The sequence below is a fragment of the Eucalyptus grandis genome, chromosome 3 (assembly GCF_016545825.1).
Source record: "Eucalyptus grandis isolate ANBG69807.140 chromosome 3, ASM1654582v1, whole genome shotgun sequence".
Taxonomy (NCBI): domain Eukaryota; kingdom Viridiplantae; phylum Streptophyta; class Magnoliopsida; order Myrtales; family Myrtaceae; genus Eucalyptus; species Eucalyptus grandis.
The window spans coordinates 41,094,808-41,121,489 of NC_052614.1; the positions used below are offsets into that span (position 1 = coordinate 41,094,808).

Here is a 26,682-nt window from a genome sequence, read left to right on the forward strand (position 1 = left end):
AGAGCCAGAGCAAGCAGGGTATTTTGGAGTTACAATATTTTTTGTGGGCTTGCTATCTGAATAAGCTCTCAACTATGCTGTTGCTGTAAATGTTATGTGCTGTGTGGAGCTGCTGTTGAATCAAGGGATCACTTGTTCATTAAGTGCAGTTGCTAAGGAGGTCCGGAGCAAAATATATCAGATATGCTGTAATGGGCATGGCTTACTCTGAAAAGGCGAATCTATTCGCTGTCTCGTCTTCAAAATTGCCTGGTTGCTGCAATTCATGAAGACAATTTCGTAGTTTCGTGCAATGCTATATTTTTTCAGATTCATTTAGAAGTTTGGTAGAAGATTGAATGATGAGGGGAAAAAAAAAGGATAGGCTCTTACTCTCAACCTATAGCCATTTGCAGGAGGTGGAGGTAGATGCCATAAGGGGATATGCTGCGTTTTGAACATTTTTCTGCAGCAGAGAACCCCTCCTTTGGTTTATGAAGTCAATAAAACTCACTGCTTATCCAGCCAAAAGTTAAAAAAGGAACAACAAATCTTTGATACTTTTATTTGCAGATCAAGGTTCAACTTGAAATCAAAAAGCATTAGCTATGCCTCATCTTTTTGACGTAAACTCACTCCCTATAGATATTGGAAGGTTACAATATGGGAACAGGAAACTAAACAAAATCCTAAATGTCTAGCAAAGATCCCTCGCTGCAGCCGAATATTCATTTCTCACACCATCAGTCCGCCAGCTAAAACAACAATTAAGGCAGGCTAAGAAAGATAAAAGAAGATACTCCCGAAAGGAATTTTGCTCAACTACATGACTACAGAATAGAATCAGCTAATGATCATCTTATTAAGGAATTCAGCTTGCTCTGGAAAATACTCCAGCAGTTCATCCTTGGTGACCCAGACAAAATCCTTGCACTTCCGAACGTTAAACTTGTTTGTCGCAATAACTTGAGACTTAAAGAAGAATCGCTGAAAAAGAAGGAAGAAATCAGCAAACTTAAGGCTAAATAATCTCTCTCTTATGTCCTTCCAGAGTGAGGACAATATATCATTTCTATAGCAGAAATGGACCACATACATAGACATAAGTGTGCATGTATGACTGATGAACACGTCATACCTTAAAAGATGGCACTTTCGCTGAATCTTCTGTTTGTTGTATGACCGTATGACCCATAGGAGCATTTCCAACGAAATAAGTATGTGACAGATCTCCTAACACGGATTCCAGTGCTGACTCTGCACACTGGAGAAATGAGCCATTATGAGAGCAGGGAAGATGAGTACAACGAAGAAATGAAGATGATGCAAATTTCACCACCTTTCGCAATGTCTCCTCAGATTCATAAACCTTTTCAGGAAAATGCCAGACAGGATCAGCAGCAGGAGAACCATACGCGTTACCATAAAGAAGAAGATACAATCTCCGGTCTAACGCTCTTTGTAAAGACCTATTATACATTCAAATAGACATGTGCCATAAGAGGGTATGTAAAATAAGTAGATCCCAGAACACCTATTGAATCATCATACAACTGACCCTAACAGTAAATATTCTTCAATATAAAAAAAATAAGGTCCAAACATTAATGACCCCACAAACAGGAAATAAAAGGAACACCCATCACATTTTTCGTCGTATTCAATTTATTGTCAATGACAACCTCTCATCACAGAACATTAAGTATGGCCAAATTGGACCCCATTGGATTACAGCAGAACAAATATGCTTGGTTTTCATCACCAATGAGTTTGCAATGTCTGAAAAAAACCAGCAAACGAAGAATTCGTGCAGACAATTACCGTGTTGTTCACAAGATACAAAATTCATTACTTATGACAGAAACAATCGCCGGCATAAGAGTATTTCCTTTCCATTTTACACATCTGTATTGCAGGACAGGAACTCTAGTACCACGTGTAGGCTATCCCAAACAGGATATAAATTTAGAGGTCTATCATAATTCACAAAAGCAAAGAAGGCCCAAAAGAATTGGAGACACATATTGAGGAACACCACTCAAAGAAATAAAATAAAAGATATCCCAGAAAAACAACTTGGACTATTCTACTCCAACAAATACCAGTAACAGCATCAAACATGCACCGCATAGGAATCTCCATACTTTCTATCATTTGTTTTGTCAGCTTCAGTGATCCGAGAAGCTGGTACATAGTCAATCTGGTAATCACCTTTTCCCCTAGTTGAAAGAAGAGGACAAAGTTTGTGAATTCAAAATGTGATTGATCGTTCAATAAAATACACAAGGAGAGAGAGAGAGAGAGAGAGAGAGAGAGAGAGAGATGATAAACAAAAGAAAATATATATGCCATCTTCCATGCAACTAATGCACAATCATGATCAAACCAAATGACACAGAGAGAGAATGGGCCACTGTCTGTGATCATGTGGTAGAACATTGAACAATTAGTGAACCCACAGATCCATGAAGAAAAGGAAAATATATGATAACTTAGATTCAGGCCTTGCAGTAAAGACCGAAAAAGAAAAATTATAGATCAAGAGAGCTTGCCACTCACCGCATTCAAAATAAAATTATGCCAATTAGCTTCAAGCCTCACATGAGGGATCAAAAAATAGGTCGAGAGAGACTGGGGCTCACAGAATTCAAGATAATCACAATTTGTGTCAATGACTAGTCTCTCAAGTCTTCTAAGGGGAGAATGAATAAAAGGGGGATGCGGAAGTCCTCTTAACAATAGCATTTGACGCAATTCTTACTGGACCACAGTTTTAGCTCCATGTATTCATCATAGTTTTGTTTTACAACATCTCCTCATTAGGGGGAAGTGGACAATCCTATACTTACAGATTGAGCTTGCTCAAACAATTACATGCTTCTTTATTTATTTTGCAAGCCTCTGCAGTACCTTCCTTTTGAAAAAATAATCAAATGAAGTAAAAAGATCACTAAAGAAAATTATATGCTTAAAAAAAGCATGAGCATTAGAAATATCAAATCAACTATCACCAAGACTAAATACCTCGAACTAATTGATTCAAAGATTTATGCATGTTGAGAAGGCAATGTTTTACACAATTGCCGATATAGGCATATGAATCTGAAGTTTGAACCCTCCTACACTGAACAAGAAGTCAGTTCACCAGACAACTAACATGATTCAAGCTAAGCCACAAAGACATTATACAGACAACATAGACAAAGAGACTCATTTCACAAACTCAGTTAAGACTTTCAATACCAAAAAAAAGGGGCATATGTCAAAGGAATTTGCTTGCACATGTGCACATCAGATCAAAGTAAATGAAAGTAATGAGAAACAAATGGCAATGTGCCATTATAGCTGGAACTAGCAAGCCAGAACTAAGTACTAAGAAGACAACATGAGGTCGAAAAGGTTCGATTGATATGCAAACATATGTACCTGGCATTGGACTTGTCTAGAAACTCATCTGGATATCTCCTCCGATACTGCTGACACCAACGAAATCTGAGCACACATGAAAAACAAGCAAAACCAACGTATATCATTAGCACACAGTTTTCGTTCCCGTCACCAGCCCATCTTACTGATTCAGACAGGTCACCAAACTCAGTCTCCTGACGAATTTGTCCCGAAAATGAAAACCCCTAATTAGCACCCACCAGGAGCCAAGCGAACCCATTTTTTTCTCGGCTTAAAGTAAGAATGAAAAACAAAATGACGGATCTTCAGTTTGTAAAACCTACATATCACGAGAAATCGGAGTGTAGCTTCCAAGTGCTAAGGTAAAATTCAATATGCTAGCCTTGAAACAAAACCCCGCCAATCTTTGAGCTGATCGAGATGACCATCAGTTCATTTTCGAGTAAAGAAGCAAGGAGCATTTAGCCGAACCACAGCCCGAGTCAAAGCACTTCACTTTCCAGAAGAAAAGCGAATTCCAAAGACTACCCAATTGACAAATGACTCTCCTACCGCGACCATCATCCTCGGAGCTCCGAAACAGAGCAAAGAAGTGCAGTAACTCACGAGAACTCCTGAAACGCGTAGACCACGGGGTCGATCTTTGGGACGACGACGGGCAGCCTCTCGAACAGCACGGACGCGACGACCTTCTCGGGCTTGGTGCAGAACCCCCGCGCCGGCCGGACCAGCGACGACAGCGACCGCCGCATCTCCGCCTTCCCTCCCTGGATCCAACACGACGCGAAGCGGCATCAGAACGCAGCACGAAGAGAGAACGAACAAGAAGAAGAAAGAAGAACCCAATAGAGCAAAACGCATACAGACACGTCACGTCAGAGAGAGAGAGAGAGAGAGAGAGAGAGAGAGAGAGTGCCTCGCGACCTTCGCGGCGGACGCTGGAATCCTTCGGGACGAGACGGCGGCGGCGGCGAGCTTGCTTCGGTTCAGAGGAGGGGATGCTGCCTGCGGCTGCGGAGCGATCTACCGGGTACCGGCAAATGCAGGGGAAAGCGCAAGCCGTTGCTCTGATGCTCTGCAGAGTCTTGGGCTTTTTTGGGTCGAATTGGGCCGGGCCGATGTTCGGGCCTGATTCGGCATTTTAGCTCGGGTCGATAAGGGCTACCGGGCCTGAGAGCCCCAGCCTGAATTAGCTCTGCTCGGCCCGAAATAACTCTGGAAAATGAGAATACGTGCTTAAAAAAAAAAAAAACTGTGGAATGGTTTTTTTTTTTTTTTTTTGATATACGCCAATGACATTTTAATTAATGACAAGCACCCAACGGTCGAAAGGAACAAAAAAAAAGCGATGTCAGGAGTCAGAAATGGAAAGGAAAAAAAGATGCTCAAAAGTGGATCTTTGAGACTGAAAATTGCCTTTCCACCAACCGAAAAAACCGAAAATTGCCTCAAATGACATTCGGGCTCTCAATAAGTTCTTTTAAATCGTACTTTCGGGTCCTTCAAGTCCATCTGAGTTAAAAGTTATGCTTTGCAAGATCCGTGTGCGTGATTTTTTTTTTTAAATGAAAATTTGTAAAATTCGTGTAATTCCACTTTAATTATTCGAACGGAGGTCAAGGTTTTGGAATTTTGATTGCGAGTTTAGTAATTTTATGTTACTCCCCGTTTTCATGAATGCTAATAAAAATGTGAATGTCTAAGAGCTATATTCATGAAATATCATTAACTCATGTACAAGTTCATAATTTTGACTCCATTTCTTTTGTAAAAAATAAATTATATGGACATCATCTTCTTAAAATGATCACTTATATCATTTGAAATAATAAGTTAATAAAGATTCTTTCACTATCAATAACAATTTACATCAAATATCTTTGTAGATGGATGACAAATTCTTTTATTCACTCATTTTCCTAAGTAATTTCTGCAATCATTTCAAGAAAATATTTTTCAAATTATTAATTTTTCGCGAAACAAATGGAGAGTTACTTTTAAATTTTAGTTACACCTCAAGCAATAAACCGCAGGAAAACCCAGAATCACAGTAGAAGATAAATAAATCCATGGAGGAGCATACTCTACAACATAGCTGCAATGCCATATCCCGTTGATCAGAAAACATCCTTCATCGTTCGTACAAAGGGCCAGTTCCATTGTTATGTGGGGCAACTCATCTAGATCACAATGTGCACTCGGCAAATTTGCGGCCGAATGGTCTGCACACCCTGTCGGCATCGAAGCTCGCTAAACCCCGACCTGGATAATCCTTGCACGTTCACATTTTCATTCATAGAACGGAAATCATTAAGCGGGATACACATTGCATTAGAAAGAGGTAAAACAAGACGCTGCTATGGGAAAAATGACATGGATCTACAGGGTGCCAATGGAAAGCCTTTTAACTTTATGCAAATTAGAGGAAGGATTATGAGAAAATCTACAGTACGGCGCCAGGGAGGCTCATCTTAGGATCACATTTAACTTGCTCTCCACCTGTTCTCTCACCTTCCACTGCAAAACATAACATTGCTCTGCTACGTTAGTGACTCGTCCTCATGGGCGAGACGTTAGACAGCAAAGCGAAAATTGAAATGCTGACCAGAAGCTAAAAACGTGTAGTTCTCTTACCTGCAACTCATTGATTTCTTCGTCTGTCAGTGAACGCTCCATGGATCGATATGCAACCTGTAGCAATGGCTGGTCATTCCCTTCTTGTTTGTGAAATTATCAATCAAGCATACCTGAGAGAAACCGTTCAAATTAGATCAAAGTATGCTTCAAATAACCAGCAGAAACAATAGGCAAGCCTTTTCCCAAATTAGTTGACGTTGTCATAGGCACATTGAAGGTCAACAAGACAAGACCTCCTTACAGAGATTTTGACATCTTTTTTCTCAATCAGTTAACAGAGACTGTCGCCTAACATAGTGGCTTATCATTCCCATTTTGTTAATGTCTAAGCCAACAACATACTTTCATCTTGACCATAATTCCTTTATGCACATTTTCACACTCAAATGAGAATCGGTGTTTGTATGCTTATAAGTGGCTACCAAGCAACAAGTCAAGAAGGCTTGGGCAGAAAGCATGAGACAATTGGACAATAAAGAAATCACTGTGGGTTAAATACTGTTCTCTGCATGCTGAGTCCCTTTTCTTTTGGTGATTAATGTGTTGAACCTGAAAATTAAAGGAAGACAAACTGACCTAGCAACAAGGTAAGTTCTTCTCTTCACAGAAACTAGCAACAAATTGACCCAGGCAAACTAACTGCACCTTTATCATATATCTACCAGAATATCATTAATCTTTTTTCAGTCTAGCCCTATAATAGTGGCTTTTTATAGATTCTAGGATACTGAAAGTACTCGACCCACCCGCAGAGAAGTAAATGCAAGCCAGAAGCTTCAGCAGTCTAAGTTCAAGCTCCAAAGTCCGTTTATCATGAAAATCCATCTAAGTGGAGTCTCAGAATTTATTCAGAGACTTGCAACAATTTCTATACAAAGCAACTCTTAAAAAAGACATGTAGAAAAGAACAATGCTAGAATGCAAACCTCCTCAACGAGATCGCCGGCAATGCCTCTGATCACTTCACACAGATTGTTTTCAGTAAAAGACTCATTGATCCAGAAGCTCATGTCCTTGTAACAAGGAGGAAACTGCCACAGGAAAATCATTTCCATAGATTAAATTGTGGGAGGATTTCCATAGTAGGTTACTAACTAAAGTAAACGATAACTCTTCCAACTTAACCGTGCAAAACCCTGTATTTCTTGGGTACTGGTGATGAAAGTTTTCTTGATGACCACTCGTGCATCAAATTCTCATATGGATATTCAAAATTAAAGGAATACAAACAAACCAAAGCTAATCCTACCTTTGAAAATGGCTTGAATTTGACACCAAGCTGGCCTTCAGAGAACTGAGAATCGAAGCACAATACAATACTCATATAATCTGGTCCACAAGGATCTCCCACAAAACTTGCGCTGCATAAATAGTCAAAGTAATAAAGGACATGCAAGATCTAAACCAGAAATTACCTGAGAGGTAAATCGCTCATCAGTTGTCCAGAAAAGCCGAATATCTGGTATGTCAAATAAAACCATAGCAAGTCGCTCTAATCCAAGTCCAAATGCCCAAGCAACATTATTTGAGTTACCACTTCTCTTCAGAATTTCTTGTTCAGTAACACCACAGCCCAAAACTTCGAGCCACTTTTCCTGACGCAACGAATGATAAGCAAATGAGATGCAATTCCCTGTTATTAAAATCTGTCGACTGTCACCAAGCAGTCCAATCAGTACATTAGCAACATATTAAAAAAAAATAAAAATCTAAACAGAGTCTTCAGTCCTAGTTCAATCAACCCTACAGAAAAGCAGTACCGCTATCATAGATAGTCACTGGTTGGGAATGATAATGCAATATCAAGTAGAGGAAAAAGAGTAATTATGTTGAAGTAACAGGCTTCTTCTAGAAGGTTGTCGATTGTTTATGTTGTCTCTGAACTCCACAACATAGAGAGCAACAACATTTGTTTTAGCTCTCACTTTCCTTGGAGAATAAGGATAGACACTACAAGCACGCATTTTGTCCTTTTGGATGTAAACTTCAACTGCATACTTTGAACTTGTTTTAGAAATAAAAGCTTACGTTCACCACCCAATGAGTGCAAAATTATTGTAGCTGCACATATTATTCAGCACCAGTTAAAGTAGCTCAGACCCCTGTTTTGATACATATTTACAGCATATAGGACCAATCACACTACTGTAGGAACATAGATTATTTGTACTCTCCACTTAGAGATATATCATGAAAAAATTGTCAAAACACTGGAAGATGATATGCTGCAAGAGAAAAGTAGTAGACAGAAATAACAGCTAACTTCCACCTAAAAAGGGGAAAAAGGATCTTTTGAAGTTGTCTTCTTCGTTCTTATACTTGTTCTCTATATTACTTTCAAAACTTATGGTCATTGCATTACAGAAAAATTGTTTGCCTTTATGAGTAAATGGTTATTTTCCCATAATCAAGCTCATGAGAAGGCAAGACTCGTACCTGAAAATATATCTCAAGCTCAAATGATGGATCAGTAAATGGGAAATATGTATCAATCCAGCGCATTTCAACAGCACCTAAGAGTTCCAATGTACTGGAATGGTGAGAATATAATTCTAAACATAGCAGAGAAGTGTGGTAATCAAAAACAACTTTGGATTGCTTCATTGAAAAAATCATCTCAAATTTTCTTCAATGAAAGGACAATAGAAGTCAATCACTGTAGCACACTATTATATTCTAAAAAATGACACGAGCTTATGGCATCATTCTGCAACCTGAACATATTATTGGAATCATTCCAAACTCCATTAAAATTACAAAAAAATACACCACTTCCTCTGTACCATAAGAAGTTCCTAGTCAGGGCATCATCTTCCATTTCTGCCAGTTTCTATTGCATATGAGACATCATATCTACCTTAATGGCAAACTCTACACTACCCATTTCTAGTTTCATGGAAGCACAACACTTTATATAATAGGCTTTCAAGCTTCCCAAGTAAACTTACCAAATAAGTGGCGTGCCAATCCTTCCAAACATTTCTTTAAATCCTCTGCTGCATAAGCAGTGCCATCCTGGCCAGATGACTCCCAATCATTCGGAGAAAAAACACGAACACCTTCCATCTGTATAATTCATCGCAAATTCAAAACCAACACTCGAGAGAATAGTGCTCTGCGATTCTGCTATATACATCTGACGCAAAAGTAGATGGCGCTTCATGATATAGAGAAAACCTGATGAAAAACTGGGTAGTGCGTTGAGTCAATAGAATCTCTTCGATAAACATCTCCCGTAACAAGGAATTGTGTGTAACCTTTGCTTAAAAGCTCTGCTTGATGAGCACTTGTATGGCACCTCAAAACTGTTTGAGGGTCAATGTAATATGTGTCATTGTAGCTCCGGCTTACATGATCGGCAGGAACCAGTACATCATCAAAATTCTGCACGACAGGGTTTTCAATGAAGCTAGCTCTGTGAGAACAATTTAATTTGCAGCCTTAAATCTAAAAAAAGTGTAGAAATGTTAAATAAAGCACTGCATTTTAATATGGCAACCACCAAATTCTCATATAAACATTTGTAATTAGCAGCATATCTTGGCAGATTTAACCAAAAGATTATGCATTTCACATGTTTGTTTGTTAAACTTTGACCCTAAATCTCGAAAACTTACCAGAAGCATCTCAAGGTAATAGTTTAACATAGTTGACTGCAACATTCCATACTTCAGGGTTGCCAGTACAATAACACCCATACTTGAGGATGATATGATGATCATTCAATAATATAACTCATAACTGATTTTATCCTCAGATTTCTTCTTAGTTTCACATCTAGCCACACGATCAATTTCTATCAACCAGCAAAGAATCCGAAACAAGACAATAAGGATGCTTAAGCTGCAGCCTCTTGTGTGTCTAAATAATCAACAAGCATATTATTCTAGTCATGCACTGAAAAAGACAAACAAATCCTTCCAAGTAATTCGACTCCTCACCAAGAAATTGAAGATCAACAATCAAAAGAAATCACCATTCCGGTCAATCAGTTAACATGAATAGACAAGATAGAGAAATACTAATCAATCAAGTGATTGAGCATCAACCATGGATATGGCTTATTTCCTTATCCCATAAGGAAGATTGTTATATGATGCGCACCATATTCAGGTTCACTTTGTGTTGCTATATCAATAGATGAGCTCACAATGGATGAAAGCTTGTCAAAACCAGCGTCTTAAATACCGGACCACACGAGCTAGTTCAACTGGTTCGACCGAATAGCGGTTTGACTTCCAGTCCAATTTGTGGTCCTATGCTGGCTCTGGTAAAATACAGTTAAGAACTGACCAAACCGGTCCCAACGTGCCAAACTGGTTGTGCCATTTTGATGCAAACCACTTCATTTGACTGATTCCTTGATTCAATAATAAATAATGAAGGATAGCAGGTCCAGGTTCGAACCCCTGAACCAGAGTGGTGAAGAATGCATGCATCCAGCTGCCCTAAGCATCATCACATGACTATTTTTGGCAAATAGTGCTTATTCTATAGTTACTTCCTTCACTGAAAATGATTTGTCAGGTAATAATCCACGAGTCTCAATCCTGCATCCTAGCAAAATAATTGTGATGCTTGAGCTGCTGGGTTGAGCAAAAAAATTTGTCATATTAATGTATCATATTACATATATTTCCACATTTTTTGAACCGGCCAGTTTTACTGGTTCCCCCCAATTGGTCAGACCACAAAACGGTCAGCCTCCGATATGGCCACCAGTGCGGTTTTCTAAACATGGATCATAACATTAACTTAGTGGAAATTATAATGATCGCATCTGATATATAGAACCTAAGGCCCTTTATGATGAAGAAACCAGGGAGACCTAGCCTTGTGCATAGGCACCATCAACAGTATAAGACTCTCCAATTATACAATGGAAAAGGGGTCATGGTCTAAGAAGAGCCCAACATCATCCTGTTGTTTCCTCTGTCAGGATAAAAAATTCCTTTGTGATTCTTTAGTGGGCTTTAGCCTACATGACTTTTTATGTTGGACACCACAAATAGCACATTGTTTAAAATCTACCCAGAAATAACATTCATTTCTTTCCATGTATCTGTTAGGCTGTCGTAGCATGGAAATAAACTAATATAATAAACATATTGAAGGGAGGACCTTTAATTGATATGAGAAATGCATAAAGGAAACCTCCATATGATTATACTCTTTTGATGTAAAATCTAGTGAACCCCATGACAACATTTTCCTGGTTCTTGCACTGCCTTGTATATGTAAGAGTTGCCATTCTTAGAGGCCTACTTCTATGCAGAACCTTCTCTCATATACTAATATTAACTTGATATACAAAATAGATGAATAGATCCACACCTAACTCCTTCTGTTGATAGTGGTAGGATCAACTCATATGGCCTCATCTTGCTGATGGAATGAAAATATAATAGAAATCATTTTTTAGAGTTGCATAATTATTCTCAAGAACCAAGAAAACCAAAAAAACAGAAGCAGCAGAAAAGCCATCAAATCCCCTCAGGAACAAAATTAACAGTCGCTTCGCTACACATAAGAATATACGTTGACAGTTCCTTCATGTTGGAACATTTCCAGGCAAACACCTAAATACTCACAAGAGACTCAATAACATCATGATTTTTTTAATCCATGAAATTATGCCATAGGAAGTACACATAAAAGCTAGATTTGAAGAACAAGATCGAAAAATCTGAAGTTAAGATAATAATTTTAGCTTTTATTTGTGCAACATTAATCTGAAATTCAACTTTTGTAGAAAGATGGGAAGTAGTAAAAAAACATCAAGATGGCTCCAGCTGAAAAAGAACTTGATAAGAAGATCCCAAGCATAAACACTTAGGTTACATCTGGTCGTTCGGATTTCTAACCAAGATAGGACTAGATAGGATAAGATAGAATAGGATAGGATATGAAATTCATGGATTTTTGTTATATCTTATCTACTAATTGATGATTGCAATAATAATAAAGTCAGATATATTCACATCATATTACGTACATTGTTTGGTATAAATGACATATTAGTATAAATAAACAAAAAAATTTACAAACGGAAATGATAAAAATCTCTTGCGATACTATTGCCTACTTCATTTTTATTTGATTTTCCTCTCTTTTTTAATTAATTTCTTTTTTATTTCTTTCTTCCCCCTCCATCATTCTCTAATAAAATTTTATTAAATAGTAAATTATACAAATATACCTAAAATATCTAAAATATGTAATAACTATAAATATATATTTATATATATGTATTGAACTTATATTATGAAATATAATTAAATTCGAAAATATAAAGAAAAGTAAGATTAAATTAAAATAATTAAATTGTTACTTTTTATTATTTTGAATTTCTTATATTAGAATTCAAATATCGTTTATATTGAAATATAATTTTAATTTTGTTAATTTAAGAAATTTGTTATTCGAGAAAAATAACTTTTTATTAGGGATGTTAGAAATTCTATTCACCTTTATTCCACCTCCCCCATGAGATAATTTTATCCGGTTTACATTCCTTTATATCCGACTTTATCCTGTCTTGAGCAAGCACCAAACGTAGGATAAAATAATATCTTGAATTTTATTCCGACTGCCAAATGCAGCCTTAGAGATCTTGCTCTAAAGAGAGGAATCAAAATGCGGTCACAACTCAGCAAACATTTTCAACAATTGCTCAATCACAAGTGGCACACCATTAGGAAGAATATCACTCGGTGGCACGAGGCCTACGACAAAGACACTTCGATGTTTGGTGTGATCTAACAGCATGATTGCTTAAATTGAAACTGTCTTCCTTCCGATCATAGAAATGATAGTATCACTTCCTAGTCATCTCAAATATGAATTGAGGAGCTTTTCCATTCACAAGAATCTGGATGACATTCTTTTGATAATTGTGTTTTAGCAGGAATGAAATGCTAATATGCCAAAAACATTTTATTCATTAGAACTTGAATGAGAAGAACACTACACACAAGTTCCACAATTGCACTTCTTATCAAAATAAAAGTAAAAAAGACAAAAAGAAAAGGATCAAATTCAAAAGAACAATTATGAGACAGGCAGAAAGACAGAGACAAAAAAATATCAACAGTTTACTGAGAGACTCACCAAAGAAAACCATACATATCCTAGCTTTCATGATTGATTAGATTATATCAGATTGTTTGACAAGTTTGCAGCCTGACCTGTTTTACAGTGACGATTGGACAGAGATCATCAAACTTGTCAAACTTGTTCTCGTAATTAGAATCAAAGTAATTATGTATTGCATTCTTCAAAATTCCTATTGGATGTTGGCTCCTTCTGTGAAGCTGCTGTCCGAGTTTTGTAAATATAGTGTCTGGGATATTGTTTGTAGGCTCATCTCGCACGACATCTGCAACCAACCAAATGGTCAACCATTAGAAAATCTAACAGCATTACAGAATTTGCATTCATGATCTATAAGGCCATTTCAGAGAAGCTGCCTATCCTGAAACCATGTACTTCCTCATCAGACAACATAAGGACAGGGATAAGCTCACCAACCAAGCAAGATTCTTATAAAGAGAAACCTAATAATCCTCTAACTATACTTAAAAAATAGTCACAGGATACAGTCCTCCATTGAAAAACTTCAATCTGTTCAATATACTTCACAAAACTACCATGCCACACCAATTTAGGCATGTTTGAACGACCAAAGAACTACAATTGGGATAAAATAGTTATAACAACCTGAAGGAAAACAAAAGGCACCTGCAGTCATTCCAATATAATTATAAGCTCATGAGTAAAAGGATAGTCATAGACTTAATAGCTCATGAATACACATTATTAAATCACTACTGTGATGATGAAGGTGATGCTGCATACACAAAACAAGGAATTCGCATAATCAAGCATCCATTCACTTTGTCAGTTCATCATAACTACCGAAACATAACAAAACTAAGAGAATAAATCAATTTGTCAGTTCCATACATATGCATGAGCATTGCAGATGCTCACAATAAGACAATGAAGAGAAACACAGAGCCCAGCATTCCCAACAGTTTACCAGTTAGGTAGCATTAGAGAACTAATTGAAGAACAAGACTAAGTGGACCTCACTTTTTGCAATAGATAAAAATAAACCAAGTGCAAACTTTACCTTTTCTCCAAAACTTACTAAAACAAAACGACTACAAGAATTCATCTTTCCAGGTATTAGTCTAATTGTGCAACTGTAATAGGAAAACCAACACTCCAGCACATATACAGTTCCAATCACAGAGCCCCTATCCAATAAAATCACTCAGTAGCCATGAAACAGCAAAGCCAAGGTAATTTGTAATTCACTAAGAGAATTTAGAGTAATATGAAAAGAGAATTGGGTGTGAGAAAAAGAAATCAGAGTGAAGATGAGCTTATGTGGCCTTACAATTCAGCCATAGTCACATCCCACTCACAAGACAATCGCATAATAGAAAATACCTAGTCAACCCTAACTAGCTGATACTTCAAAACAAATAGAAAATAACAAAATCAACACCTATTGCTAGCATGCTAAAATCATGCCATCACTTACAACACCATGGATCATGACACTATCCACACGACAAAATCTTCCTTGTGCTTAGGGAACGCATTATGGATATGACTCCGTATATTTACTATTTTCTCCAAAAGCACACCTTCTTCACTCCTTTAGAGTACTTCATGCTTCAACCAAGACCTTTAAAATTTTCTTTCCAAGACTCATACCTTGGCTTGGCTATAGAGCCACCTGTTTATAGCTCGACATTCTCAAACAACAGGTGCTCTTCAAGTCCCACTACAGGTGAGAGAGTTATAAAGTGAGCATTGAAGTCTTCTGGTGGCTATAGTCTAGAGAGATAAGGCAGTGCACACAACTTCACAATTTCCCTCTTGACTATGCACCTGAAGTAGCTGTTTTACAGTTGCAGAAAATTCAGGTTGTTAAGGACCCTCTACTTGTTTGCTACTAATGTCGTTCCAACTTCATTCAAATGACTGGAATAATGAAATTGTTGGAGCAGATAACTAATTCCAATTTGAGAAGGAAATATGTACAAGGAGCTTGTCCATGTAAAATTTCTTGTCCCCCACTTGGAGAACCTAAAGACGATTAAGAACCACAAGGTGTCACAGCAACATGTCTCATCATCACTCTGCCCTTTTGATTTCTGGTAGAAGAGCAAGCAAGTTGCAATACGTCTCCTGTTTTATCACTAGGCAAGACATATGTACGGAAGCCAATTTGCTTACGCTTCCAAGTACATCTGAAGAATAGGAACGCTGTTGACCCAATGTTAAAATCCTGCATTGTGCGGTTTACGACATCAACACTATAGGTCCGCAAGGAACCTAAGATGCAACAAAACACAATTTCATAATGTCGTTGTAAACTGAGCATAACATAACTTACCCATCTTGGGTCCTCAATTTTGAATATGGTAGGCTAACTTTTAAATAAGCGAATATTCAAACTCTGTCCATGGTTCAGTTGGATAGACCCAACTGCCTAGCACCTCAAAGTCTTCAAGCAAACACTGATGCACAAGGTTGTTGCTGATGTTCCTACTATAAAGCATATATTCATCCCCAAAAAGTACAGAGTTGAACACAATCCATACCTTCAGGAAAAGTACATTGCAAAAAGGCATGATATCACTCCAGTAGAAAAGTAGGTCAACAACTAGTGATTCCACCTCTTTTGGACCAGTATTGTGCACGTTCCAAGAAGCCTTTCTTTCTGTTCAACATGGTCTATGAAGAAAGCATTATTAACCAACTTCAAACGATTGAGTCCCTCATCATTTATTCCAAGACAGAGTGCCAGCATATGTGATGACTGGTGCCTTTGCAAGAGGAACACCCATTTCATAATATCACCCTAGCAAAGACCACGCAATTGCACTACCCGCATATCTCGACAGTAATCAGGTCTGTCATGCTAATCTCAATAAGCTGATCCATGCCCATCAGCAGACTGATGCAAATAAGCTCCTAGTGATCTGCCTTCCCAGGAAATTCAACGCTGGCCAAACGAGCTATTACTTCCGTAAAGTGGATGAGCTCCAAACTAGACAACTTCTCACAGAAAAGAAAACCCATTTCCTTGACTAATTGACCATCATGAGTATAGTGAGCAATGATAGAATGGAACGGCAGAGTGCAAGCAAAGCTCAACAAAATGGTTTGGATACTCCTTCACTCTTAGTCCTTCTCAGAACTTGTTAACCATATTAACTATCTATCTGCTTCAGTTACAGTGGGATAATATTTTGACTCCTTTTACCATTGTGGATTAACCACCCTGCTTGTAAGTCAATGAGACAGCTAAAAGCATTGACGAGTCTTCCCCGTTTAGCAAACATAGCATTTGGGCACAAGCCAATTCTTTTCCCAATTATCACTTATTTGTCTTGTATGACTGAAAGTCGTTAAACTAGGACTGGTCAGAAGATCACTAATGCCATCTCCCAATCCTCCTCCAGAATTTTATCAAACAGGTTTAACACCATACTCGGCAATCTCTGTCCAGGTGTACCTAAGCACAATGGCACTACAGAGAACCATGTTTTCACATTCAATAATTCTTTTAAGATAACACTCCAGAGTGAACAAAGAGGCAAGTTTTTTTTGCCTTGTATCGAACAACAAAGAGGCGAGTTTTTTTTTGCCTTGTATCAAACAACAAAGAGGCAAGTTTTTTTTTTTTTTGCTCAACAAAGAGGCAAGTTTTAACTCATGGACAAAAGGCTTACTTATTACATTGCCAAACACCATTCGTCATCACAGAATTACTCAAGTGTCGAATCAAGAATCAATTCCCAGGATTACGCATGCGAACACGAACTCTGAATTCTATTTATCGAACCAACCACGACCGCAAGAAAGAATCGGCGGAAACCAAACGAACCCACGAAACAAGAACGCACCACCAACCCAATACAGCCAGCCATCCTTACCGTCTCTAGCGATCTTGACGCCACCTCGCTCAAGCACCGAAGCGACGGGAACCCTCCATTTCTGGCGGCGAACCTTGTCAGCAGCAGAAGGAAACGCCGAGGAAGAAGAAGCGGCGGTCGCGGACGACGAGTAAGGCGCCGAGAACGCGGTGAAGCTCCTCCCGCCGTTCCGGTGGAGAAAGAGCAGGGCTTTGGAGAAGGCGGCGGAGTGACCAAACGCGACGGCCACCGCCATCTTCTCTCTCTCTCTCTCTAACCCAAGATCGGATTGGGTCTGTGACTCTGGGGTGGAGTGTCAATCTCAGTAGAGATTTTAGTGGGTAATGTTCTTGTGGGGGTGTTTCTGGACAGCAATGCCAAGGCACGAAGCAAAACAGAGGGCGATTGGCAAGCCAAACCAGGGTCGGCTTTGAATTTCCCCTTAGAAGACCCCAAAATATTCTTCCCGTAAAATAAAAAATAATAATAATTATGCATTGATAATGTTCCTGCTCTTTTTTCTTTTGATTTTTGTAATAGAAAAATAAGAAAAACCCATTTGATAATGTCAGTTATTTTTTTTTTTTGAAATAGAAAAGTGAATGGGAAATAAATTTATAATGAAAATAAAAAAAAAGGAAAAAATAGTTTCATGTTCCGAAAATAATTTCTAGAAGTAAGTCATTTTTTTCTTATCTCATTCTTTCTTGCCACTCTCCACCCGCTACCCATCACCGGCCGCCATCCGTCGCTACATTTGCTCACCGTCATCTGCCAACTATCACCAACTATCCACCGCCACCCGCCGACCAACCATAGGAGGAAGAAGAGAGGACAAAAAGAAAAATCTCAAAAAATTATTATAAATTAAAAGAAATTCTATGTTACAAAAAAATTATGGATCATATCAAATACATTCCTATTTATTTTCAATTTCGGGATTATTACTTAGAAATGGATCCAATGAGTAGAAATAGAAAAGAACTATTTGTGAAAAGAAATTGTTCCGAAATGTTACAAAATGACACAAAAACAACTTTTCATTTCTTCGCAAAATTTAAACTAATATTCTTATTATTATTATTTTTTTTGTGGTAGTTTCCGATGCTTCAATCTAAGTTGTTGTAAGATTTAAACTAAACAAAAAGCAAAAAATAGAAGTCTATCCAGGTTTTCAACATTCAAAATACTACAATACCAATATGTAAATGTATTACTATATTAATTTTTTTTCATGATTCTTGCAATTCAACATTTCTTCTCATTTTTGAAATATTTTTTATACAAGTTCTCACAAATACTAAGGGTGTGTTTGTTTGTATTTCTGTTAAAAAATTATTTCGGGAACATAAATAAAAAAAAAAAAAACTATTTATGTTCCGGAAACAATTTTTGACCAAAAAATGTGTTTGGTAAACTTATTTCGGAAAAAAAAAAGAACCGAAACACGTTTAGTAAATTTGTGTTCTTTTTTGTTTCTTTTAATTTTTTAATATTTTTATTTTATTTTTCCTTTTTTTCTTCTTTTGGCCGATCGCCGGCCTCGGCCATGGCTAGTGCCGACCATGGTGGTGATTGGTTGACGAGGGTCGGCGGCCTCACCCGGCCACGACGAGGCTTGGCGATCCAACCAGGCCGAGCTCACCCAGCCACCAATCGCTTGGCGGTGGCCCGGCAAGGCCGAGCCTTGCCGGTGGCCGGGTGAGCTTGGCCTCACTAGGGGCGGCGACGCTCCGGCGAGATCACCGGCCCTCAATGGCATCACCGGCCCTCGACGGCTAGTCACCGGTCATGGCCAAGGCCGGCGACCGGCCAAAGAAAAAAAATAAGAGAGAGAAAATTTGTTCTTAAAAATTGTTCTAGAAAAAAAAAACAAGTTTTTTTTTTTGTTTCGTGTTTCTGTTCCAAATGTATTCCCGAGAACAAAAAAAAAAAAGATTTGGAACAAAAACGCAAACAAATGCGTTTTTTTTTTTTTTGTTCTCGGGAACAAAAAAACAGAATTTTTGTTCATAAACAGAAAAAATGAACACAAACATGCAGGCCCTAAGTAATTAATTTAGAAAATTTTACATTTTTTTATGCATTGACTTTCCCGAATTATCAATGGAGATTTTATCCACCGAGTAGCAAGCCGTACTAAATGAATCAACTAAGAATCTCTCCCTCATGTCAAGTTAACCATCACTAACTCAAATATAATATGGATAACCAAATAATGTTTAATATGGATTTGTTAGCAACGACATCTAATTGTTGTTAGTGGAGGTTTATACACCAAGTAGCGATCCATATTAAGTGCATCCACCTAACATCTCTCTCTTGTATCATGTTTAATTATCACTCTCTCGAAACATGCTTCGAACATACATGGATGGTCAAATATTAATTAAAAGGACATCCATTCGTCAGCAATGTTATTAGACGTCTTATTGTTGTCGGCGAAGGTTTATCCGCCGAATGGCGAGCTGTACAAAGTACATCCGTCAAGCGTCTCTCGAGAAAACAACCACTAGAGAGTGTATTATAGGCTATGATTATCAACTTTGTAATCTAGTTCACTGGCACCAACTTTTAAGGAACAAGACTTGCGGAATTCATCAAACAAACTCCGTGAAAAAACTCAATATTACTGCCAATCCGCAAATGCTTTTTTCTTATTGGTTTGCCTTTCAGTCAAAAGGCTCCATTGCCTAAATCTAATGACGACATAAACTCAACAACCCAGCACAAAACGCCTGAGGGAACGTGGTATGCTAATTTTAACATTTATTATTAAGGATTTTTATTCGTTTTGAAAAAAATATCACATTTTCGAAAAATATTTTTTAAGAAGCCATTTTTCAAAAGGATGACTATATTTTTCGGTATTTGTCTCGAAACCTGAAATTTAAGTAGAAAATATTTTTCATTATTTTTTATCTAATTTGATTTTTGAGGAAAATTAACAAAAAAAACTTGAATTTTAATATTTTTAATTCACCAAAAAATGTAAATTTAAATTTAAATTTAAATTTTCATATATTTTTAAAATGGAATTTTTCTATATTTTTATTTTTGAAAAATCGAATTTTTATTGTTTTTAATTTTTCTTTTCCTTCCTCCTTCCTCCTCCTTCCTTTTCAGTGTACATGGCGGTGATATAACTCACAGAAAGAATTCCAAGAAAAAGGGGAGGCAGAGAGATGAAGAGGACGTTATTAAAACGGGAACTACAAAATCTGCACTAATATCACCATTTCATTCCACCACGTACATCCCCAACCGAAGCATACGCATATTACTCCAAGAAGTAAACCTAACCAAAAGAAAACGAAAAGCCAAACGAAAAACCAGTAGAGAGAGAAAGCTTCGGGCCCAAAAGCGACGGCCAATCAATGGTAATTGACGCGCTTGTTCTTGAACCTGGGAACGGCCTTGACGGCGGGTTGGTACGTGACCCTCTTGAACTTCACCTGGGTCGAGTACACGTCGGTGCAACCACTCCACTTGTCGTCCACCTTCACGGTGGACTTGTACTTCACCTCCTCCTTGAAGCCCGCGCGCCCCGTGGTCCTGTCCACGAACCCCTCGGCCTTGTGCTTCTTGTCGAACTGGGTCGCGAACCCGCCGCCGAACACGTCGTGGTGCGAGCTCCGAGTCGTCCTCTCCACCTCGGCACAATCGGTAATCAGAGGTCTCTTGTTGGAGGGCTTGGCCGGGGGCTGTGGAGGAGGGACGAGCTCCACGATGCCGCAGCAGTGGAGCTTCGGATTGTCAGCCATGGCTGCTTCGACGGGAGAGAGAGAGAGAGAGAGAGAGAGAGAGAGAGAGCGCCCTTGACTCGAGCCTGGGGTGTGGATTTATAGCGTGAGGAAGTCAAGACTGATAAGATCAAGGAATGAAGAGTTCGCCAGGAGAGATCAGCTAGAGAGGGAGACGAAGGGATTTGGGGGATTCAGTGAATGCAGAGAGCATCTTTCGGGGGACATTGATGAAGAAGCATCGGAACTCGTTCGGCCCGGTTGGGTGGGAGCGATGTCCCATTTCTTGATTCCAAGAATTGTCAAGAACATTCAGATGCAAAGCATCGGAGGTGCGTAACGGAAGAAGCGGGACCGTATCTAGGTTATGTTTCTGCACCATACAGCCAAACGGCAAACGTACTTTTTTGATAATCTATTAGACGACTAACGTATATCTTGTGTGATACGTATGATACAACAAAATATCTTACACTTTCGAGGGGACTCACATAAAATAAAAGATTATCATGCATTGTTGTTGACCTTGAGTACGGCAAATTGTTACATGAGTATCATATAAAATTTTCAATTTATAACGGTGCGATTAAATGGTGCACATTTCCATCGTAATGTCTATGATATAAAAAAATGGCATACTACGGTTTTCGCCCGGAATTCGGTGTTACGTTGTGCAGTCATATTGAAAAAGGTTATTTATTTATGAAGATATGACATAGAATGGTACAAATTTACAACTATCATAAGATAATAGAAATCATGTACTATCATATTTTGGCCTTTAGGTGTGATCAAACTTCGTATGCCTTACTAGAACGTGGTATTATAAAAGGTAAAAGACGACTGGCCTTACGTACAACAGAAATAATACGTGTGGTAAGATGTCATCTAATAAATAAATAAAATATTTTCCAGCTTAAGCATTTTGAATGTCGTACGTCTTGGGAAAACACAGTATAATTACAAAAAGAGACATATGAAAATTGGCCTTAAGCATTCTAGCGAGACACCACATCTACCACTTAAAAAAGTCAGAAAAATGTGCCCGTTTCTAGAAATTTAAAGTTTCTTATTTTACTCTAAAATCATGTAATTTTAAAATATTTCAATTTTCAATTCTACCCTCAACACATTGAAGAAAACATCTAATACAAAACATTGTCCTCTCCAATTTAAATCCTCAACAAGTCTATTGTATATAGTTTAAGCCAAGGGCTGTAAGAATGTTCGTTCCCGTACTTGTCACGTTGTATTTCTCTTTATTTCATGGGTTGGGACACATGCCGATATTTTTGGCACGTGGCCACATTCGACCAATGATCTATCTTACCTAGTATGTCATCCTCACACATCTATCTTTCATTGAGTTTAGAATTTAAATGAATAAAGAGAAGGGATCTCAAAAATGTTCTCAAATGATACAGTTTGTTTTGAACATATATTCGCCAATGATATAATACTTTCATCTGAATGAACCAAATCTATTTTACTAAGAATGATGGATCCTTGCAAATTGATTTACACGTCGTATCCAAGTTGATTTATTGTAATGCCTGTATAATTTTTCAATGCATTTTGCATAAGAATTATGAGAAAAATGAAAACAAGCTATGATAGAGAGTGCGGAAAATTATCTAAAAAGTCCTAAAGCTATCATACAAAGGCCAATTTAGTTTTAAAACCTTTTTATTGTGTCAATTTAGTCCTAAATCTTTTAATAATTTGTCAAATTAGCTCTAAATCTTTTGATGATTTGCCAATATAATCATTTCTACCAAACATCCAAATAATAAGTTTAGAACTAAATTAGCAAATCGTCAAAAGGTTTATTACTAAATTTGCATAATTTAAAAGTTTATGACTAAAATGGCCTTCATATAATATGTTTATGACTTTTTGGACAATTTTTTGTAGAATATGGTGTTTTGACTCTTCACGCACTGGTGGCATTGTGACATAGTCCCATTTAGAGATGGTCTCTAGTTGACATATAACAGTAAGTGAAAACACGAGCACTTCAGGTTCATGCAGCAAGCTGTTCCATGTTTTTGCTCCTTATTTCGACTCCTTGTCATTGATTACTCGTTAGACTACAACAGTTGCAGGTCTTGTGTTATACAATCAATTTGACATTTGTTTCAGGCATTTGGCAGATGCTCCTTACGAGCGACAGCATGAGATTCAGATGGATGATTTCATCATTCAGCCAAGTTTTAAAACTGGGATGCAATAGTTGTCCACCTTAGCTTCGTGATAAAAACGCATTGGTCTAATTCGTGGCGCTATGTACTCTATGAGATGCTTTCTTTGCCTGCGATCACGCGAAATACAAAACCTCGTCAGATAAGCTGAGTGTGACAGCAGAATAGTCCAATACGGTTAGTCTACTGTTTGTCACTTCTTCTTCCAATTGGTGCATAATGTCACGATGGCGAGTGACAATGCTTGAACCAGTTTTGCAGCTATAATCCTGGACCAGAGACCCTGCAGTTCCAATTTGCTAAACTAAGCAAAGCAAATATCATAATAACATCATCCATGATAAGTTAGTGTAGAGGAACATATCTGGTTTTTACCTTCCCACCGAGGTGACAAGCAAAAGCTTGGAATACGGCAAACGGAATGCCCACCAAATAGTTGGCACCCAAATTAATCAAAGTACCAACCTATTAAATTCCACATCCTGGACAAATGTAATCTGTAAAATCATAACAGTCATAGTACCTGACCAAAGATTTTGTTTCAGACAAAGGAGGATTTGGGAGATTTCATTATTTGCCATCTTCAATTGCTAATTATCAGGATCGGTAGTAACGGTCAAACCCAGTTGCACTATTCAATTGCGAGAATAAGCAGAGTTCCGGGGTACCGCAGAGAACGGACTGAACACCATCGAAGCAGTGGGAACATGCAATCAGCACCAGCAGATCTCCGACATATTTCACCACTTTTTCTTCTTCTTCTGTGCTATAGAGGTAGCCCCATGCTCTTCGACCCAAGATCATGAGAGTACCCATGGTCAAGCCTTCGGTGGAGAACATGATTAACGAGACACAAATAAGCAAACAGAGCTTGTGGTCTCCCAGCACTGAGTTCATTTGAAATTCTTGTGCTAGGACAAATAATGATATACAGAGTGGGACACAAATATTGTTATTACATGATATCTACTGAAATAATGACGATCAGTGCCTTAGCCTTACTTTATTGAGCCACTGAGACCAAAAGGCATCATGTAAACGAAGCAACCGGTGTTTAGGCTAAGACAGACACAAGAATATTAGGATAAATTCATTTAGAAAATTGATAATTGATGCCTATTGTTGAGCCTCTAACTTGTATGCTTCCCGTCAACATAAAAAATTGTGTAGTGCAGATGTATCTGATTGAGAGGAGTGAAGTTTCAAGTTTTGTATTAGGAAGAAGTCCTGACAATAGGACCATCATCTCGAAGGACCAACTCTGTAAGCTGTTGCTGCAATGAAACTACCAGAAACGTAATTTTTAATTGGTTCGTCTTATAGAAATCGTGGAAACAAAAAGAAGATAATCCGAGATGCAGCAAGAGTAGGGATTACTGTTTAGAGCCAATTAATAAGACGGTGCATTCCCTTCTATTCTAAAAGAATGTCATGAACATGTACTAGATTAACAGTGATAATTTGTCAGTTTTAGATGTCAACCTATTATTTTTATGAAACTATTGTTATTATAGCTCGCTAATGAGTCTGAAAAAAATGATGTCAGTATAATCAATTTTCTTGAACTCCCTTAGTGTCCTTTGTTAAGCAAAAGTAAACTAGGAGAAGCACAAAGCTTTGAGAAGCACCAGAGCATGACAGCAGAAGGAATTGCTAACTTAAGAAACCCGGGAATCCCATGAAAGGCCTCCTTGGAGGAACCGGTCCAAGTTCTTTTACAAGACGGTAAATTCTGACATATATTGCCAGTAACAGCATGTTTTTCCAGTACGAGATTGCATTTGCCAAAGCAGAGCCTTTGTTTCCGAGTCCAGACTCAAACACCAGAAACTGACATATGAAAATGTGCAGCTATGTAGTAATCACTGAACTGATCATCATCGGAATGCCATTGTTCTGCATCTGCAGGAACTTGGCGTGGCATTGAAGGAGAGCACATACAAAAATGCTGGGGATCATGAAGCGAGCATCTGTCCCTACCTCTGCCAGTAAATTGGGATCTTGCTTGAAGAAGAGAAGGATTTGGTCTGCATTGGCCAATAAGATTGTTGATAGAATGCTAGCTGATAGGAGAACAATCATAGCCCTCTGCATGTGGATACCGAGACTGCAGCACTGCTTAGCTCCATAGGAACTGGCCACAAAATGTATCCAACGCACTTGCCATTCCTACCTGTTAGAATGATGAAATGATACAAAAGCACAATCATCTATGAAATAATGTTTGGAACAATTCATTCACATTGACAAATGAAATTCCAGAAGTTCATAGATATATTGTAGAAACCTACTCTGTGGCATGCTTGAAGCAGTCAGATGGACTGAATTGCCATAATTAGCATGTATCCAAATGCACAATCAATTGCAACACTGGACTTAGGAGAGGGGAGGAGGGGAATTATGCCTGTCTCTTGTCCCAAACAATCACATAGAAATGTGCATGATAGATTTCCTATTTCATGACGAACGCCAACATTTACATCTAGCTAGAGGGAAAAGAATCATACGGCAACTAAGCATATTAAGAGATGACATGTTTAGCAGATTAATCTTTGTCAAACTGTAAGAATCTTGAAGGAGCTAAGGTAACTGGCAGTACATTGTTATCCCATTTACTAACAGCTTTTGGGAACAACCATCCTGTCTTCGTTTAGCAGCGAACTCAAGGATGGCCTTTTATGTATGAGCCGAAAAGGGGGTATCCATAGATACCAACCAAACTAGCTAGTCAGTGGTTTTCTATCACTTGGAAACCATAGCCAGATTATGTCAAGACCTTGGATACTGTAAGACTTGGTACGATCCTAATCTCAATGCTGAAATTCTTTTATTTCTTTGTGCGACTTGCTGCTCCCAGAAATGCAGTCAGTGAAAGGAATGGCTTATCCATTTGGTTTAATTAAAACTGGGTGAAGTCATGTATCTTACCAACAACTAAAGCTGGTCACAGAAGCCAAGGAAGTGGCCGTGTAAGCCCCCGAGAGAGCCAGCTCTCTCAGATGACCCACAAACATCGCTGAGATCACCTGCAAACAATGTATTATTGGGTTCACTAATACCATAATCCCTGTCAATAGCAGTGGCCGCCTCATTTCCAAGAAAATCTCTTCTTTAACCCATTCCATGATTTAGACACCTTTTCCTGAGAAACTGCTAAAAGGGGCGACTCTAGGTGATGTTTCTGTTCTTCTTCATCCATTAGCTTTCTTAATACTTTTGCTAGAATCAGCAGAGTCAAGAGACGATTGCTTATATGATCTTCTTCTTGGAAGAAAACGAAGAGTGATGATTTTATAAGATCAATGACTGCATCTGTCCATGGCGGCCAAGTTATCTAAATCCCACATTTTTGGTCAAGTAACTCGGCAGATTTTTCTAAAAGAACATAAGGGTACAAAGAGTCGTGAGTCAGATTTCTTGAGCATCAAGTATTTCAATGATTTCTTATTCTACTGGTGAAAACTTTTGCTGTATTAACAGCTAATAAAGTGAAACAAGACAACCAGAAGATCCCACCACATGAGACAAATCTTGTCTCTTTTTGACTAGTTTGACTGGAAAGTTCAGACTGCTTCTTGTTTTGCTTGAATTACAGTGTACATATTCTATGGCGAGTGGGAAGTAAGAAAATATTATATATTCCATGGGCAGTGGCAATGGCACACTGATGTGTAATGGGCAGCTTAAAAATTCATCAGAGAAAGTAACTTATGTGATCACTGGACTTTTGCCTTTGTTTTAAAACTTGTCATTTAACTTTCCATATTTATCAATTAG

General features: G+C 38.1%; 2 protein-coding genes and 1 pseudogene across 3 annotated transcripts; all 3 read right to left on the bottom strand.

The window, feature by feature from the left end:
* Positions 1-511: 511 nt before the first annotated feature.
* LOC104437360 (39S ribosomal protein L46, mitochondrial) lies at positions 512-4,483 on the bottom strand. 2 transcript variants are annotated; one of them, XM_010050300.3, is made up of 7 exons: positions 4,312-4,483; positions 3,994-4,154; positions 3,406-3,471; positions 2,124-2,198; positions 1,319-1,448; positions 1,118-1,243; positions 512-966 (listed from the first exon to the last, which is right to left on the bottom strand). In XM_010050300.3, exons 2-7 carry the CDS (start codon positions 4,137-4,139, stop codon positions 823-825), a joined length of 687 nt encoding a protein of 228 aa, XP_010048602.1. In that variant the 5' UTR covers positions 4,140-4,154; positions 4,312-4,483; the 3' UTR covers positions 512-822. The 2 variants fall into 2 exon arrangements, with proteins under 2 accessions (XP_010048602.1, XP_010048604.1); XM_010050302.3 differs by having other exon boundaries at positions 4,304-4,483.
* A 989-nt stretch (positions 4,484-5,472) lies between these two features.
* Positions 5,473-17,372, bottom strand: LOC104437429 (phenylalanine--tRNA ligase, chloroplastic/mitochondrial). The gene is given in 11 exon segments (XM_039308924.1): positions 5,473-5,904; positions 6,022-6,077; positions 6,080-6,134; positions 6,951-7,055; positions 7,274-7,318; positions 7,440-7,619; positions 8,461-8,537; positions 8,973-9,090; positions 9,202-9,408; positions 13,212-13,402; positions 16,983-17,372. Coding segments are annotated over 11 exon segments (1,320 nt in total). The 5' UTR covers positions 17,218-17,372; the 3' UTR covers positions 5,473-5,853.
* A 6,130-nt stretch (positions 17,373-23,502) lies between these two features.
* Positions 23,503-26,030, bottom strand: LOC104439662 (annotated as a pseudogene).
* Between the last annotated feature and the right edge of the window lie 652 nt (positions 26,031-26,682).

What these genes read in the sequence shown, in the direction of transcription:
- LOC104437360 (XM_010050300.3), bottom strand. Translation starts at nt 4,139, where the DNA reads ATGCGGCGGTCGCTGTCGTCGCTGGTCCGGCCGGCGCGGGGGTTCTGC. An exon ending in GACAAAACAAATGATAGAAA is followed by an intron (nt 1,449 to 2,123) that starts GTATGGAGATTC and finishes AATGTATAATAG; the next exon opens with GTCTTTACAAAGAGCGTTAG. An exon ending in CTGAGGAGACATTGCGAAAG is followed by an intron (nt 1,244 to 1,318) that starts GTGGTGAAATTT and finishes TCATTTCTCCAG; the next exon opens with TGTGCAGAGTCAGCACTGGA.